Below are 17,860 nucleotides of genomic sequence, written 5' to 3'. Positions count from 1 at the left end.
TTAAAGAATAATTATTTTCTTCTACCACTAGCAAAATGCATGTTATAGTTTTTTAGTTTGAGTGAAATTCAACTATTTAAAGTTTTTTTTTTTTAAAAAAAAAAACATCAAATTATGCCTATGTAATGCAAATTGAATAAGATATTTTAAGCTAAATAGAACAATTTTTTATTAATTTATAAAATATTTTAGGCTGGTAAAAAGTTTTTCACCTTTCAAATTAAAAAGAATATTTGAAAAAGTAAATAGTAACCAAATATTTTCATAAAAACTAACTTGACGCAAAGCAAAAAACCTTGATTTTATCACAATTATCAAGGTTTTATTAAGTAAATTTATTTTCTTTTACTTCCAACGGTAGTGATTGGTTTTAATTTTTATATATAGAAACGGTTAAAAGAGCTCAAAATTATTGCTAAAAGAAAAGAAAAGAAAATACTACCAAAGCTTCAAATGGGACATCTTCCATATTGTCAAGGGCTTCAAATGAATGCCCCTTTAGCCGTTTCCAATGTATCACTGTTGTTATGAATGGAAATTATCTAAGGAAAGCATCGACACCTTACAATTAAATCCACCAAAAAATAATACTAAATTGAATTTCAGTGACACCAAAATTAAAACTATTCTTAAACTTGCTGTAATTACATAATACTACAAAAAAGTTTAGATTTTCAGTGGAGGCAGCTGGCTGCCCACCCATTATAGAGCCATCTTTAATGCCAATTGGTTATTGTGGATCATTCCAAAGCCGAGCCCACTTCATGCCTGCAAATACAAAAGAGAATTACGTTCCAGGTCCAAAGACTCTAACAAGAAATATTAGGAATAAATGAATGAATGAATGAATGAATGGCAAGTGATATTGAGCTTTATTTTTGTTAAATCATAGAATTAGGAAAAACAAAAAGTTGATGCAGAACATGTTTTTAGCTAACAGAAGGGGTAAACTGCATACGAGAAAAAGTAGTATGTACAAACAATAAAAATTTTGGGGCTGAATTGCAAATTTGCTCATGTTATCTGAAGGGAGGGCTCTTTCTTATTTGACACCCCCCCGGTCTTACTCCCCTAATTCCTGCCCCATTGGCCCATATAGCTCGCATTTTTTAGTAATAGTGCAAGATGGGGGTATCAGATAGGTTAACAACAACAAGAACCAATTTTGCAGCACACAGTGTAGGAGGATGAATAAAGGAAAGTACATTCATACCATTCTTAACCATTAAAACCATTTTTATTCCCATGAAAATAGCGATTTTCAGATGTCAGTAAAGCACCAATGAATCTATGTTTAAGCATCTTAGCAAAATAAAAAACAATTTATGGCAAAATGAAATTCAAAAAGGATATGATTATAATTAAATTAAAACTTAGTCATGACTTTACAAACCTGTTGCTTTCTCTTTTTTGGTCTCCTCTTTCTACGTGGTTTGCGAGCATCAGAATTGGAACTTAAATTACTACTGTTTCCAGTCTTTGGATTCGAAGACCCCCCTGCCTTAAAGGAAGAACCACTTCTGCTATTGGATGTGTTGCTAGATGTGGACATTTCAGCTCTTTGTATGGATGAATTTCGGCTAGATGAAGACCCAAACCTTGATTTTGAATGTACTGAATTTGAAAAAGAATTAGTCGATGGCCTAGGAGGTGGCATTAAAGCTCTGGCAGAAACCTGTCTCTGTTATTAGTTGCGGCAAGCAAGAGCGAGATGAAGGGGGCTATGTCTAAACATTTAAAATCAATTATTTAGTTGAAAGTGCGAATATTCAAATAGATACTGAACCTGATTCCTTTCATCACTAGACACGCCAGATGCTGCTTTGCCAGAGGCACTAGAAGCCTGCTCCCTGTACACAAATGCCAAAATGTTTAACTGCATTTTCAATCATGTCAAAAGGAGGGGAATAAAGATTCCAGGCCTGTTCAACTACAAAGAGCTTGCAGTAAAAGGCCAAAATTAAATCTGAATAGAATCTACAGCTTCTGCTAACCACAAAGTCAACAGTAATCATGAGTCTTTGTTGATGTCAACAGAAGTTTTAATGGAAGTTTTATCAGTCAATTCGTATCTGTAACTTATCCTGGTCCTAAATGTGACTAACAAAACCAAAGAGGGAACAAAAACCCATCAACTAGATACTTAATAGTTCATGCTTCCCATTAGGATATGAAGCAAAGCTCAGGTTGCATAGTTCAACTCACAGATGCAATACGTACCTGGTACTTTTATCTGTCCATTCATCATCCGCATCAGCTTCATCACTTGAGGTTCCAGTCAAAAAGAAATCATCATCACTCAAATCCAATAGCCCGTCATCCTCACTCCCTGTCTCTGTTAAGGGAAGTCCAAACAGAAGACACATCCTTTTGAACATGAAAATACAATTTAAGCAGGTAAAACAACATATATTAAGAGAAAACATGATACATCCATAACATGTAACATAGTTTTAAGCCACAAAGTCACAGTACTGTGCCAACATTACTCAGAAGAGCTTTCTTTGCTGAATTTTACCTTTCTGTGAGTTTCAGTTCAAATCAAGATGAGAAGGCCTTTTATTGTAGAAAGGTTAACATTAGACCATGTAATCAAGGAAAACAAGTCACTTCATATAGTGTTATATAGCTGCGGTGAAGAAAGAATGTACCTTCCAAATCTTTCCCACTGGCAGCAGCAGCAACTAAGTTGGCTTTTATCTGCTTCCGCAATCTATTTCTCCTATCAACTACGTCTGAACCATCACCTCCCGTAAATAAAGATACATATTTCTCAGTCTTGGGGAAAAACTGCATTTGAAATAAATTATAAATTTTAGCTTTGCATAATTTCTATGAGCAGAGATATGCTGAATTCAAGTTCAAATAGTCGATTAAACAACACTGCCCTATTATAACAGCAAAAATACCATCTAATTTTCAATCAAAAGAATGCAAATTTACCACTAAATATGCTATAAGCTTACCCTAACATATTCAAGATCTTCTTTCAATTTAGAAAGCTGCTCAGCAATCTCCGCGTCTTGCGCCTGACCAGATGAAGTACGTTGCAGCTTCTCTAAACGCCTTATTCTCCTCTCTATCTTTCTTCTCTCTTCAATAACAATTAAGATACTAACAAATTAGTGGTTCATTTCATAATGAACTAAATAATAGTCCAACAATTAAAAACAAATTATACTAATTCTTACTTCTTACCAAAAAACTTAATCTTTCTGTCCCGCAAGAATAATTTTCGTTCCACAGCGAGTCGGGTATGGATTTCTTGTTGTTTCTTAAGCCCTTCTAACTTCCGTTCTTGAGCCTCTCTAACTTCAGGTGGAAGATCCTTATTTTATATATAAAAAAGGGAAAAAACTACAATTCAGAGAATCTACTACACAACTTAACAACCCTAAAATGAAAATTAAATAAAAAACGAGAAAAAAAATGAGATTAAGAATACCTTTCGTAGCATGCGTTCAATGGAGCGTATCTGGTTCTTGAGAGAAACGGCTTTTGGCTTTGGTTTCTTGTCTACGCCAGGTCCTTTTGATCGCCGACCTACACGCTTCCTCTCCGCCACGCGCCGCTTACCGTAGCCACCGTGGGCCATGCCTTTTTTTCTTTTTCTCTTTTTGTCACTGTCCAGAGAGAGATGACGAGTTTGGGGTTTTCGTTTTCTTGTTTTTAACTTTTTTTTTTTTAATGATGACATCTTTGGGTTAAAACAAATGATGGGTTTCAATTTTTGTTCTTGCCCTAACAAGGTCTACTGGGCCTTTGATGGGCCAAATAAAAGTTGAATTGGGCTCTCTCCCTGGCTCGTTAAAACTCATTAATTTTTTTTTAATTAATGAAAAAAGTATTCGAAACTTACTCTTCAAGTAAAAAGATTATACACTAACCAATGAACTAAATCTAAACTTAAAAATATTAAATTATCGAAACAATATTTTTATGAACTGATATAAAGTTTTTAAATTTTAAAAAATAATTAATTTATAAAAACATATCAATTATCTAAACATTCTTATAAAGTTTAACACTATTATCAATATATAAATAATTATTTTTTTAATTATTCATTTGATGGTTTTAGCTCTAAATTGTGCATGTCGTCGGATCTCGACTCGATTATAGCACATTTTTATTTGAAAATTTCTTGAAAAAACTTTGGCCATTTGAAAATAATATAGCCTTGGGATTGAATTTTTTTTAATGCTTTTACAATGAGCAAATATAGATTTGGAGAAGCATCAACTGAATCATCTATCCTCAAGAATTAGCACAATATTGGATATGAGAAACACATGTTAGCTTATGACTGTAAAGTTTCTTTGATGGGGAACTAAACCCACTCTCTTTAGCTAATCTACTCCTTGGATAAAGAAATAGCAACTGCTTTGTTGTGGGAGGACAAAGCTATTGATTTTCTTACAAATTTACAACATCCATGGATACAACAGTTCCCATGACAACAATCTAGACTTCACTAGGATCAAGGTCCAAAACTAGAATCTATCTCTGTCCCTATGCTGGTTTCACAGGACTCATTACCATGAAACTAAAGACTCCTGTGACAACAATCTAGACTTTCAATAGGGTTAATTCGAATCTCTCTCTATCCCTATGATGGTTTCACAGGACTCCTTAATACGAAACTAAAGACGATAGTTTCAACTTAACTATGCAAAGAGTTTATGAAGCCGCTGCCCTTGGAACCATGAAAATTATTGGGAAAAAAAATGCGCAAAGAGGAACAAGAGTGACTGGAGTTATTGGTATTTTAGACGGCAATGGGTTGCTCTCCTTCAAGCTCGGATATAACAATTAGTGAATCTGTCATTTCTAGGGAGAGAGGTTCTGACTTGGGAGTCGGGTTAATAACCTGCAGAATACCAAAGAATGGATTAGGTATTAAAGCAAACCTGTTTAGAACCAAACAAAAGTATATTATACCTTCTTGTTGTCTTTTATATATCCTATGGCAACTTCTCGTCGCAAACATGCCCTTTCAGATAGCTCAGAGAATGAAAGGCGCTCACCCTCTTTCATGTAGAGGCTAATATCCTGTCAAGAAAATAGTCAAGTAGCAGCAGAATTTGACTGTAAACAATACCACAAAAAATTTCTATGAGTATCTTTCTTGAAATGCCAGATTATCACAAGAAAATGTGATTCCGTTGCCTAAGTGATAAATATGATGAGTTCATTACCTAAAAGACCTACTTTTGACACTACAACGCTCTCCTGTGACATGATGAGAACTAGAGTACTTGGTTTTATGCTATAAGAAAGCAGATTGCTTTTATGGTAAATGGGCCTTGGCTATCCTCCTCCTCAGACACCTAGTTATCCCCTTCATTTTAAGTAAGTTTAAAAATAAAAGTACTGCATCTGAGAAATGACATTACCTTAACATATATTTCATCACCCTCAGCATTCAAAATGTCTTTCCACACTTCATTCAGTTCACTGTGTTCCGCCACTGTCATGCACCACATACTGTTATTTCTTAAGATTACACATGGCAACGATAGAAATACTGCTATAGCAATATAACTTCAAGACCTTGAGCTGTTACAAGACTCGTCACTTCCTCTGCCGCAATATAAGTCAGGGATGGCTTGATTCTTGTAATCTGCAGGGTTTGCAGGATTTCAATGTGAAAAAACTTAGAAAATCAAAGATGATAAAATAAGAAACTGTCTAAATCACTGAAAACAAAATATTACTTGTTTGCCCAATTTTGAGTCACCAATCTCTGCTACTAGATTTTGCACCTGTAGGACAATCAACTCTTAATACTTAAGTTTCAAACTAATAATTAATAATAATTCTAAAATTAACAACCACAGCTGCTCTTGACTAGTTAAATCTCAAATATTAACACTCTCTTTCTTGGTTAACACTCAAATACTAAAATTCAGGACCATGAGACTATCGAGATTATATTGAACCAAACTCACTGTCACTCCAAGTTTGTTGCAGATATTTTCAGCAAGAAGGAGAGAGTATGCAGATTGCTTGTCTGCCCTACTTGGATCTGAAAAGAAAACAGTTAGTCGAAGGATGAATGTACCAATAGAAACACTGTCTATCAATTATCATTACCTCCAAGAAGCCATTCTCTATCGGAAATCACAACAATAGATAAAGGAATATGATTGCTTTTCTTGACAGAATTTTGTATATGTGTTATTGTTTCCTCCAGGGTATCATAGTTCATGGGGTTTCCAATCTGCGATGCATGAAAATATATAACAGATTAGAAGGAAATGATAAAAGGCTTTGCATTCCCATCCTTCCCCACCCAAATAAAAAAGTTCTGAGAAGTTCCACATCATCAACCGAATGAGGCAGTACCCTATGGGAAACCTGGACATTCTTTAGTTTTCCTTGGCCAGACATGAAGCTTGCTTTCTTCCTTTCTTCTAATGGGACATCTGATAATATTTCCTGTAAAGTGTGGATAGCACATAAATATTCTGAACTCAACAGATGCAATGTAGCAAAGTTGTTTCCTATCAAGTATAAATAATTCATAATGATTCTATTTCATTTGAGGTCCAAGAAGTGACATGATTGAGTTGGGAGGAAAAAAGAGCATCCAGTCTGACAATATGCACCTCAATGCAAAACTTATTGGTATTCATCCAAGTTCACAAATAATTCCATAACCAACTGATCTCCTTTGAGTCAGAAATAATTTTTGCAGGTTTATGTCTAGGCACTTGTGGTGGAAAACACCTAGCTTGTCTCCATTACAGATATTCTTGAAAACTTTGAAGTACATAACACTTAACATCCCAATTCAAGACAAGACAACAGGGACTGGTTATGTTTGAAATTGAAGACACTGTAGAAATCCTGAAAGAAAATGAAAGCATACCAACACACTTCCAGGGCCAAGATAATTATCATACTCTTCAATCATTTGTACAACATCTGGACGCCACCCAAGCATAAGTATGCATTCTTTGGGTCCTAGACTCCAGTCTGATGCCTGCTTTGAGACCAAAAGAATATATAAGTGGACTTCAGAATGTTCGATAGATGCCGTCACTTACACCACTTGTCCCTTTGGGAAACATACCTTTGATCCCGGTTTGTTGGGACGTTTGACAACATTTAAAATTCGTTCTTTTCTCAATTCTAAGGCATGCTTTGGAGTATCAGCATTGTTTTTGAAAACTTCCAGACTTTGGAGTGTATTCATATCATCTTTTACAGTATCTGAAAGTGCAAGTTGTTTTCCTGTCCTGTGAATAGGTGCAATTAGCAATACCTACACAAATAAAAGCACAATAAGTCAGGAAGTATACAGATATAATCAGGGAAGGAACGCATGGACTATAAATTTCAGTGAAAGGAGTTCTTTCCAAGCAAAATCTTGGTAAGCAGTACTATCTCTCCATTCCAAGAAGTTGCCACAACTAGTTTATGAAACTCTCCACAGTTGCAAGCATTTAGACATACAGACATAACAATTTTAAATAAGTTTTTCAAGTGTACAAAGTTTAGACTATCTGATATATTTCTGTTCCAAGAAAAAAAGGAGATTATATTTCAGTAGTCTAACTAATCCTGCCAACCACCCAGTCATCCTACTGCTGATCACAGAATGAAGTCAATATTCGGATTACCCAAAAGCAGGATATTCCTGAATTATTTAGTGTTATTCCCTCTTTTACATAGTGATTTGCGGAAACTTGAAGTTTAGTACAATAATATATTCATGATGCAAAATTACGAAGCTTAACTTTATAAAGGGGGAGGAATATGAATATAAAAGTTCAAAAAGTCATATTGTCTACATACTTTGTCAGTTTGCTGAGGAATTTCATCATCCCTGGGGTGGAAGTATATCTTACCACTCCGATAAAGACCACAAACAACCGCCTGAAAAGAAACCAGCATAAAGAAACTGCATGGGAGTTCTTTCCACTGATAAATACTAACTTTAGCCAAAAGCATTACCTCTTGAAACCCCTGTCGTATTTGTCTATATGTCAGTCCTGTTAGACTAGGAAAATGGCAAAGATTGAATACATTTTCTGCAATAACATGATACCAATTATTCTGGGAGCAGACAACTAAAATATAATGATATGGACAAGAATCTAATTTTGAAAATAATTCTGTACTCCAACAAATGGATCTTTAGAATTTCTTTTATGCGAATATCCTAAGGAAAGAAACTGTTCGCACTGGTGAAATTTTGTAGGTCGAGCTAAAATAGTACTATTAAACTAGAAAAGAACCAAAACTGGTTTATTGATGCAAGAAGAAAAACTACCCTTCTTTAACCAGTATTCAGATTCAGAACCATCCCAAACTATCCAAGAGTGGGAAAGTCCTAGTGCTGGTGTCTCAGTTTTGTTTCATCAAAAGACAGGAAAAAACTTCATGATATCACCATAAGTTAAACTTTAGACAAAGAATGGCTATAAACAGGGAATTACAATCTTTAAGCTCTCATTGTCTTTCCAGCATCATAATAATAACAACTCTCAACAAGGAGTCATACTATACTTCGATAATTAAGCAAGTGCCTGTAGATCTTTATCAGCCCCTTTTGCCGAGAACATTGAACAAATAATTTAGAAGCAACATTTTCTACTGGCTCCACTTTCAGTCCAGAGATTGACTTCAAGAGCTCACATGTACTCGAATTTGACACCTGCGTCATTAAGAACGCGAAATTAAACTTGAGTTCACTTAGTAGAATGTTATTAATCTTATGGTTATGCAGATGCACATACCTCAACAATAGTGGGGATAGATTCCATTTCGGGAATAGGTTGAAGTGCTAGTACAGAGAGAAATGCATCAGTATCAACTTCATACCTAAACAGTTAACGAACCACTGTCACTAAACTTCCCCCAAAGAAAACTGTCGGTATTATGCACTTGTTAAAAATGAACTTGCAAAGAACTAGATAGGATGAGCAAAGCAGAACTCCACTAGCTGCTGTTTCTATTATCTTTACTTCATTCCTCAATACAATATCCAACAATGTTTCCAGCCTCCTTAGTTTTCCAGACCCTAAAGTCTGAGTTTAAGAGTCGCTGACTGCAGTGTAAGTTTGATTATGGAAACTACTAATAATCTACCCATCAAGGTTGTTTGCAAACAGAACTCAAGAGTTAAAATAACAATTCTCATAGTACTCCAAAATGATATAATTTAACACTGAGAAAAGATGACAAAGAAGCTAACATTTTCAAATGCCTTTACAAGACCTGCAGAAAGGAAAAAAGAAAAAAAAACACAGTTAAAAGAATATTGTTCTATTAAGTTGATAGAGGTCTTACTGATCTCCCTTTGTGGGCAGTATGATAATGGCACGTGCCTTATTGGCTGCTGCTCTTTCAAATGACTTCGTCAAACTAAGGCTGCAACTGCACAAGCAGAACAATGTTTAAGAATCAAAGCATAATGACCACAGATAGTTCTAAATCAACCAATCAGAATTTATATCTATCCCACGAAAACCTTGGAGGATCAAAGTTTACAAATTAAACAAAGAAGCGAGAAAAAACATTTTAAGAATTGAAAGGATACTGAGATAACAACTCTAAAGTTTCTCTTGTGCACTACTTATGTACTGAGTTGCACAGTCTTGAGATTTTAAATTAAGATGCATACTATAAACAGCAACCAAAAAACAAAGCTCCCAGCACAAGGGGTCAATTATTTCACACTGTGCTCTATTCAGGAAAATATCTTGAATTAGATTAATAAAAGCAAGGTCCTCAATAGTTTCTGCACATCTTCTTTGGTCTTCTCCTCCCACTTTCGACATAGCATACTCTATTAAAGGCATCACCAACAGGGAATGCCCTATTATTAATACAATTCCTAATCTAATCAATACTTATGAAGATTTAAAAACATTATCCACTGGCTGTTGGCCGTCATTTATCCAAGCTTGGAAGTGGCTATGAAAGGGAAACATAATTGGAGTTTGTATTTTGAAGGGGAAAGAAGACCCAGTTCTTATACCTCCTCGTAAGGATATCAATATGGTTAAGATCCTTGGCAATATTGTCAGCTAGCTTGTCCATTTGCTTCCTCGGAAGATCAGACATAAGAATAATTCTCTGCCTCCTATGAAAACATAATGAAGGTACAATGATAGAAGCCAATAATTATGCATGCAGAAATAAAAAACCAATGGTGGCATAATACTTACCTGGCTGTAGCAGTTCCTAAACGAACAGCAAATTCATGATACTTATTTAGCTGCTTTAGTATGAAAGCCAGACGACTGTTTACACCACAAATGATGATATGATCAGTCTCCAAAACTTGCATTTGTGCACCTTCCCTGAGTTTTTGCATGTTGTTCTGTCACCCAAAAACAAAATGTCAAGGCATGCAGGGTAGCTTAAGCAAATAATAGGAGCTATTAAAAGAAAAGGAAAAGGTAAAACTAGCTCTTGTCATAAGTACTTACTCTGAACTGTTCTGTCATTGTGCTTAACAACCGAGAATAAAATAATATGCCCCATATAGCAAGAATGAAGCCAATAACACGTTCGATACGCGTTCTTTGCTGTAGTTCAACACATGAATATGTTTTTCAGATGCTAAAGTTTTCAAATTTGATTTTGTAATCATGGAAGCAACATGAAAGCAATCATATCTTAAAGCAACCAAATTATTAGATACATGTCACACCACGCACTTTTAAATGAGTAGATGATGAACACAGGCATGCCCAAGCCTCCCAGAAGCAGTCCTCTAGAGACTGTGTATTTCCCCTGTGTTATTCAAGGCACAGCTACCAGATTAGCAAACAAAAGTAGCATTATGGATTGGTGGATTGGCAGCAAATAACATACAATCATGATGTATGAAGATGATGGACTAAAAAGAATAAAACCAAAACAAGCATTGACCAAAAGGCTTGAACCCAGTGGCCATGTACCCACAATAAGGGTGGGTGAGTAGCATGCAGACATCCTGCTTTCAGAGGTTTATTCCATCAACAAATTCCTAGCAGAATTTTTTTTTTCTAAGAAAAGTTTAAAGATAACACAAGTAGTACTACATCACCACCAACTACCATCTGACTTGTGCCATATAGATTTCATCAAGTTGTGCACGTTGTCTAACGCAAAATCCAACAATAGGTAAATCCATCAACAATGATTGATTCCACATAATACTGTACAATTTATTTGTCATTATCTAACGAAGTTACAGCATAGAGATTAGAGAAGTATGAAAGAGAGATAATATGGTTCTGAAAATTACTAAAACAATCCAAAGGGGAATCATAAACAAATGAGAAACAACTAATGTTGCAAACATTCACCATGACAAAAAGATATGCTTACACTACAACCTTTCACATTGTCTTGTACTTTCGATGAATCCAAGATATATCCAGGACAAAATGAATAGAAGAAATGATCATTTGGCTCTGAATAATGATACATGATGAAGAAATTCTTGGTTCAAGTACCACATTAAGGCAAAAGTATCACATGCATGAAACCTTATTTCTTTTCTCTTTTCTCATTTCTTTTTAATCCTGGTCAGATTATAAAGAATAACAAAGAGAAGCTACAAAAGGGAAAATGTAATTTTTTTCGAATTTTTCTTAGGAACATAATCCAAAGTATAAAAGTTATTGCAGAAAAATTAAACACAACAAAACTTAACAAAGCCTAACATCCCATTTACCATAAACATGCCACAATCATATATAAACAAGATTGACTGTACATTTACCATTCAATAATCAAGATTGATTGTACATTACCTAAACTTGAAGAACAGTAAACCACCAATAACAACAAATGAGAAGCACGCTACAAGGAGAACCACAAGAAACCTACAAATGTTTGAAACAAGTGAATCACTCAATTCTGAAGACATATATCCTGAACTATAACTCAATGCAGACTCACAAAGGGAATAAAATTTAAATATATTAAACAGGATATATAGAACATAAACAACTTTTAACCTGTGACAAATTTTATTCAGCAAAAGCAAGTTGGTTATGATTGTACATAGTTTACATGTTTATGGTTCTTCCAAGATCTTAAACTACATTAGCAATACAAAAAACAGAATTCATATACAAGATCTCTTGTGAAGCTCTGAGGAAGATTTTCAAGTGTCAACCTTCCACATGCTTCTTTATTAAGACTTATTTGAGCGAAGAATAATGTGACACTGAAAAGGCATTGTTTTCTTCATTCATCCATACACAATTAGAATCATTATTGGCTTTTAACATAATTTATTACTATTCAGTCAGTACTAATAGCCAAATATCAGACTGAAAGCTTAAACTGATAGGTCAAGGCCAAACTGACTCTATAAGAAGCCCCTCACTTGCCAGCCCAGTAGGCTCTGCACATGGAAGTGGTCCAAGACAGGCTCTAAATCCACTTACCATGTGAAGATAGTAATTGTAACATAACAAGGGTTGCCAGGCTTTCACCTTTGGGAACCATTAAGTCAACCTGGCTTTGATGCCATTATAGCCAACAGACCTAAAAGCTTACACTAACAGATGGTGGCCAAACTAGTATTATATCTCCAAAAGATTTGGATCCCTGTCAAAGCTCTGAGAAAATAAGTTCATGCTTCTTAAAAGGGATCACTCATCAGTCTTGGTAAAGCAGGTCCTAAGAAGGTGTCATCTATACACGATCAAGTGCCTGATATTGTTGCACAAAGTGACCATTGTTAATTGTAGAACCAGCAGTTTTATACCAATCACTGTCAGACCCTTGTCATTGTACTAGAAAATGACCAATGATAGTGCATGATTACTAAGCCAGCCAAAAGTCATAGTAATTGACCACTACAAACCAGAAAAATATAAATGGTAAGTTTCACTTACGTGGCAACATTTTTCTCCAGTTGAATGTTGAATAAATACAGTAACCGTGCAAAGTTCCATCTAATATCCTGAATTGAAGGCAAGGACACATCCAAGTTAAGAGGGGTTGGTTTATTCAAAGAATTAGACATGCAGGCAAGAGGCAAACTTGTAGCCCCCAAAGTCTGAAGTAGATGTGGAAAAAAGTCTTGGACCATCTTCATTAATGTGTTGACAAAATCTAATTGCATCAGTCTCAGTAAGAAAAATGATGACATAGTTCCAGTGATCAGTTTAGCTTGGTAACCCTGCACCTGCAGTGATGACAATCAAGAAAATAAGGACACCATAAGCCATAGCTTATCCCCTGTTCCAAGAAACGAAAAAGAATGACTACACAGCAAGTTTCTACAAGACAAAATAATGATAATGTAGAAATAGCAGGCACAGAAAGTGTACCCCTCATTGTCTGTCAAAGCATACTGTAGCAAAAGAAAGGTGTGCTAACACAGATGAAAAATTAGAGGTGCAAAGAGTTACTAGTGCAAGCTTCCACCACATTGACAGCAGCCAAATGAACAAGGCAATTATGAGCATCACCAAATAATTTAGTAAACATCAAAATTGCGATTATCTAAGAAGTTCAGAATATTGTAATAAACAATGCCAACAAACTTCATTATCATTTTCTTAGGAAGAAAGAAAGTCTTGCATTGCAAGCATATCTCCCTTCTTTTGGTTTCCTCTCATTTACATCCACAGCTCAACGATAGGTTATTCTCATCTTCTTGTCCTCCACTCTATGTTATAATTTCCATTAGGTTCATGTCCAGAGCCATAAGTCCATCACTAATATATTAAACAATAGGGATCATTGTGCACAATGAAGCTTGCACCAGATTAAGGCTTGACTAAGTTGATTTACCCTCCAAGATCATTTTTCCCCCTTCTTCACTGAAAGAGGAAGAAGATTTTCTTTTTATTTTATTTTTTTTGTTTTTAATGGAAAGAGGAAGACAATTTTGTAGTCAAAGCAGACTCATATTGGTAGCATGTACTGACAAAGCTCCTATTCCTTTCATTTAATCTTAAAGCAATTTAAATTCTGCTTCAGCATTCCTATTTTTGTTTCACATCTATTCTCCCTTGGTTCCTTTTATCATATGCCATCCAGAGAACAAATTTCTCTGATGCATCCTGCCCACTTGTGTTGCTTCAGTGCCACATCAAATTCATCCTTCAACCAGTCCTCCTCCTCTATTAGCTCATCGACCTTCTTTCTTCCGGCATTCCTATCACTTAATCAATATCAACCAGAGACTTTCATCTCCACAACCAACCAAATATGACTTTCACGAATTCTCCTCTGATCTCTTCTTTTCTGTGTACCACCATAACCAAGCTGCTAAAATTTCCTCACCTGCTGGAAGGTGCCATTTTATGTATGAAGCTTCCACAAAGCATCAACTTCATTTCCGTATATAGGGAGGCAGATTAAACAGAGACTGACTTCTATGCTAGACCTCAGTCCAGCTACTTTTGTCTAAGAATTAAAATAAATGCAACATGGAATAAAAATCAGTAAGGAATCCGATAATGTAATTCCTAACTGACAATTTAATATCTCTTTTGTTATACTCTCTCATCTCAATACTGATATGAGGTATTGCAACTATATTGGTCATATTACAGTCAATAACAGGCTTTCAAAAGATTAGGCAGCATGAATATGCCAAAATGGCTCACTCCTGCTCCTCTCCAGAAAATGATGAAAGACAAAAAACAACCAACCAGCAGATGCGTATATCACTTGAATAACAACAAACTATCAGTATAGAAGAAGATATCACTGATTGGAAAGAAATATATCATATATCCAAGTCCTGATAAGAAATTGATAGAACATAATCCATTTATAACATTAAGATAGAACATCAATTTCAACTCTTTTAGCATCCAAGATTTAAGCCTCACCTGAGAACTATTTTGCAGGTCCATCCTAAAGAATTTGACATTTGAACTATCTGAAACATAATGCAACTTATTTGTTGTTCTTTGACAAGTAACCTTCCATTTTCCTGGAGAAGGAAAGCTATCACAATTCTTTTGAGATACGAGAAAACATTTTTAAATTTTTTAGAAAAAAAAAGGGAAGAAGAAGAGGTTCTAACATACTTTCAAAGAAACTCAAAGTGCGGCCAATCCTCATAAATATAAATTAGAAAGCATAATTTGAAGTGTAACTATGAGCCTGTAAAACACAAGCAAGCATATTTCATTTTCTTAACCCTCTTTCCTACTCAGCGATCCCAACATGGGTAACAACTGTTCATATCATAAGTTGAATCGAGCACAAAAGTTTACAGTTTGGTTTACCTTCACATTATTGGGGTCAAAAATAGATTGACCCGCATAACATGCTTAAGAAACAAGTCAGAATTAACTTGCACAACTACAAATCAACAACAATGATTAGTCCGGTTATGAAGACTCATTTAATGGAACAATCCAAATTCACTTATTTAACCCCATCTGATAGAAGTAACAAAGAGTGATCCAGAAACAGTAACAGTTTCACAGTTAACATCAATAAATAATGATTAATTACTTAATTGATAGGAACTGAACATAGGTATCTATTTGGCAAACTGTTAATGCAGATGGTTAGGACTCACCTCTATTGCGTATCATAAAGTAATGTACATTGTAAGATGAAGAATTCTTCCACCGAAAGCTGCATAGCATTGATTTCTGGAAAAGTATTGTATTGTTTGCGCCTCTTGTGCTTTGTGTTCTGCAACAACAATCCATGCCTTCATATGCATATTTATTGCATTCAAATAGCAGAGCTCTTCTACATCCATCTACAAAAATTGAATAAGTAAAGGCAATTCTTCACATCACATGCTATTTCTCAAACCACAAGTCTTCCTTCAGAAACGTGTGGCTATGTGATTGATCAAGCAAAAAGACAGGGGAAGAAAGAGAAAGAAAAAGGCAATCTTCTTTCTGATCAAACAATTTGACCTCAAATCATTACTAGCAGAAGTGGCATCATCATCATCATCCATGCAGAACATGTCAACCCAATTGTAAGGAGACTTTGCATCAACACCTATCTCATTTAGCTGTCGCTTCAGCTTTGATAACTTGCCACAGTCGAAAAAGTGGATGCTTTTAAGCCCAATGCTGTTCCAACACTTGTTTGAACAGGGTTCACTCCGTTAGATTAACTCCAAATCCAAATAAAAAAGCCCTCTCCTGTGATATATAAATAGGAAAAAGAAGAAATGGCATGATCGAGAACCAGTCACGGCTTAATACGACGAATAATACGCACTGCTCAGCAGCCATCACTGTCCAGCTAGCTGAGTAACTGTAGCTACAACTATCGCCATGATAGTGCATAGAATGCCGATGCTTTGGAGATTTGACTTGGCAAACATAGTCCAAAGGCAGATCAAAAACACATATAGGACCCCAAAAACGAAACCTTTAAAAGTGTAAATGACCATACAGACCAATTCATTTCAATCTTTTAAGTCCATCTACAATAAAGATTCAGAGAAAAATGAACCTTCCAAAATCATGTGATCACCAATGCATTAACTCCAAAAAAATAAAAGACCCAAATGCATAAGTCCAATTAATTAATGTTCAAACAAAGAAAAAATAGAGACTTGAACATGAAAAAGTACCTGGTTGAAGAAGTTTGAGTCAGCCTGGAAATTCTTGGAGGCAAAAGCAATGGCTGAGGGCTCTGCAACTGACAAGAAATCATCTTTTCTTCTGTCTCTCTCTCTTGGTGAGGGAGAAAAAAGAAACAAAAAAAAAAAGTGAAGAAACTCTTGATCTGGGATTGGAAGAAATAGACAGAAAGTGACAACAATAAGTAATTAGAATCTAAAGAGAAGTGGAGTGAGATGTATTTGGATTTTGTCCATGGAAAGAAAACATGATTAGAGTTAGGACCGTAGGGGGTAGGATGGCAGGTGATGAGTCAGATGGTCCAACAGAGAACCTCTAAACATCGAAGGTTAGCTGTCGTTTTCAATTGAGGGAAGTCATTGCACCAATCTGGACCACTTGCCCACTTCACCGCTGTACTACAAAGAAGCAAAAGTTCATTATTCCTTCTCTTTCTTTCTTAACAAACTTCATTGCAGAACCTCTTTTTCCTCGAAAACATGGTATACCTCTTTCCGTGCAACGTTATGATACAAATTGATTTACATTAGTAAAAAAATTTCAAATTATTGAATATAAGTATTTTGATTGATTTAATAATAAATTATGCCACAGACTCAAACAATAAAGGTTACTTGATAAACAAAATTATATATATATATATATATATATAAATTTAGATATATAAAATTTATTTATTTATATATATTTCAAAAAAACAATATTAAGATTTGTTTCGACTAATAGAGAAAAAGTTTAGATAAATTATCTATATATGGACCGCTGAACACTTATCCGCTTCAATGCCGTGATGGTCACCTAGAAATTTATGAAATAAAATTTCATAGGAGAATGAAAGGGAAATTTTGTACGAATTCAATAATATCTTAACATTAAAAGTCCATTTTTGCATTTCTTGTAAATAGAAAAGCTTAAAAATTATATTATATATTAATTTATTGAGAATTAATTACACCTTTAAAATATTGTTTTTTATTAAAAAAAGGGGACCTAAAAGTGGAGCACCTGCAACTGCGAGTCAATCCTGCAACTAACGAAACTAAAGTTGTTATTTTAATGATATTCTAGAGATTCTGGGCCCACCCTCTCTGTCTCACTGCCCCCCTGGGCCCCAAGGCAGTTTCTGGCCCACTTGCATTCTGTCTTTTTTTTTTTAATTAAAGAAAATTTCTCAGTGTAAACTCGGATATTTGTGCTATATATTTTAGACCGAGTTTAATTATTATGAATTAATCACATGTTTTTATTTATTGTTTTAAAATAAAATTTCCGACTTGTCAATTGTCTTCTTTCTCTCCTTTCCTTTTTTTTTTGTTTTA

General features: G+C 35.0%; 2 protein-coding genes across 6 annotated transcripts; both read right to left on the bottom strand.

Annotated features, from left to right (window-relative positions):
* LOC18603111 (rRNA-processing protein efg1) lies at window positions 437–3,720 on the bottom strand. 2 transcript variants are annotated; one of them, XM_018120452.1, is made up of 8 exons: window positions 3,446–3,720; window positions 3,199–3,328; window positions 2,967–3,094; window positions 2,652–2,790; window positions 2,221–2,335; window positions 1,787–1,850; window positions 1,394–1,681; window positions 437–768 (listed from the first exon to the last, which is right to left on the bottom strand). In XM_018120452.1, exons 1-8 carry the CDS (start codon window positions 3,695–3,697, stop codon window positions 763–765), a joined length of 1,122 nt encoding a protein of 373 aa, XP_017975941.1. In that variant the 5' UTR covers window positions 3,698–3,720; the 3' UTR covers window positions 437–762. The 2 variants fall into 2 exon arrangements, with proteins under 2 accessions (XP_017975941.1, XP_017975942.1); XM_018120453.1 differs by having other exon boundaries at window positions 1,394–1,675.
* Window positions 4,235–16,822, bottom strand: LOC18603110 (putative ion channel POLLUX-like 2). Of its 4 annotated transcripts, XM_018120082.1 has the most exons (25): window positions 16,532–16,589; window positions 15,861–16,381; window positions 15,509–15,627; window positions 14,808–14,911; window positions 12,855–13,147; window positions 11,760–11,831; window positions 10,677–10,752; window positions 10,446–10,544; window positions 10,182–10,336; window positions 9,992–10,096; window positions 9,301–9,387; window positions 8,748–8,832; window positions 8,518–8,665; window positions 7,963–8,039; window positions 7,804–7,884; window positions 7,079–7,270; window positions 6,875–6,988; window positions 6,349–6,441; window positions 6,097–6,223; window positions 5,952–6,028; window positions 5,718–5,765; window positions 5,554–5,623; window positions 5,397–5,470; window positions 4,942–5,052; window positions 4,235–4,870 (listed from the first exon to the last, which is right to left on the bottom strand). In XM_018120082.1, exons 2-25 carry the CDS (start codon window positions 15,911–15,913, stop codon window positions 4,769–4,771), a joined length of 2,562 nt encoding a protein of 853 aa, XP_017975571.1. In that variant the 5' UTR covers window positions 15,914–16,381; window positions 16,532–16,589; the 3' UTR covers window positions 4,235–4,768. The 4 variants fall into 4 exon arrangements, with proteins under 4 accessions (XP_017975571.1, XP_017975570.1, XP_017975572.1 ...); XM_018120081.1 differs by lacking the exon at window positions 15,861–16,381 and having other exon boundaries at window positions 16,532–16,822; XM_018120083.1 differs by lacking the exons at window positions 11,760–11,831; window positions 15,861–16,381 and having other exon boundaries at window positions 16,532–16,821.

The sequence above is a fragment of the Theobroma cacao genome, chromosome 4 (genome assembly GCF_000208745.1).
Source record: "Theobroma cacao cultivar B97-61/B2 chromosome 4, Criollo_cocoa_genome_V2, whole genome shotgun sequence".
Classification (NCBI taxonomy): Eukaryota; Viridiplantae; Streptophyta; class Magnoliopsida; order Malvales; family Malvaceae; genus Theobroma; species Theobroma cacao.
The sequence above is the reverse complement of the archived record's forward strand: the minus strand, read 5'-3'. Positions and strand labels throughout refer to the sequence as shown.

Coding starts and splice junctions, on each gene's coding strand:
- LOC18603111 (XM_018120452.1), bottom strand. CDS start 3,697: ATGTCATCATTAAAAAAAAAAAAGTTAAAAACAAGAAAACGAAAACCC. Junction 3,329..3,445: donor TTGAACGCATGCTACGAAAG/GTATTCTTAATC, acceptor ATATAAAATAAG/GATCTTCCACCTGAAGTTAG. Junction 2,336..2,651: donor CAGTGGGAAAGATTTGGAAG/GTACATTCTTTC, acceptor TTCCCTTAACAG/AGACAGGGAGTGAGGATGAC.
- LOC18603110 (XM_018120081.1), bottom strand. CDS start 16,614: ATGATTTCTTGTCAGTTGCAGAGCCCTCAGCCATTGCTTTTGCCTCCA. Junction 8,833..9,300: donor CTGCCCACAAAGGGAGATCA/GTAAGACCTCTA, acceptor TTAACTGTTTAG/GTATGAAGTTGATACTGATG. Junction 8,666..8,747: donor CTATCCCCACTATTGTTGAG/GTATGTGCATCT, acceptor TTAATGACGCAG/GTGTCAAATTCGAGTACATG.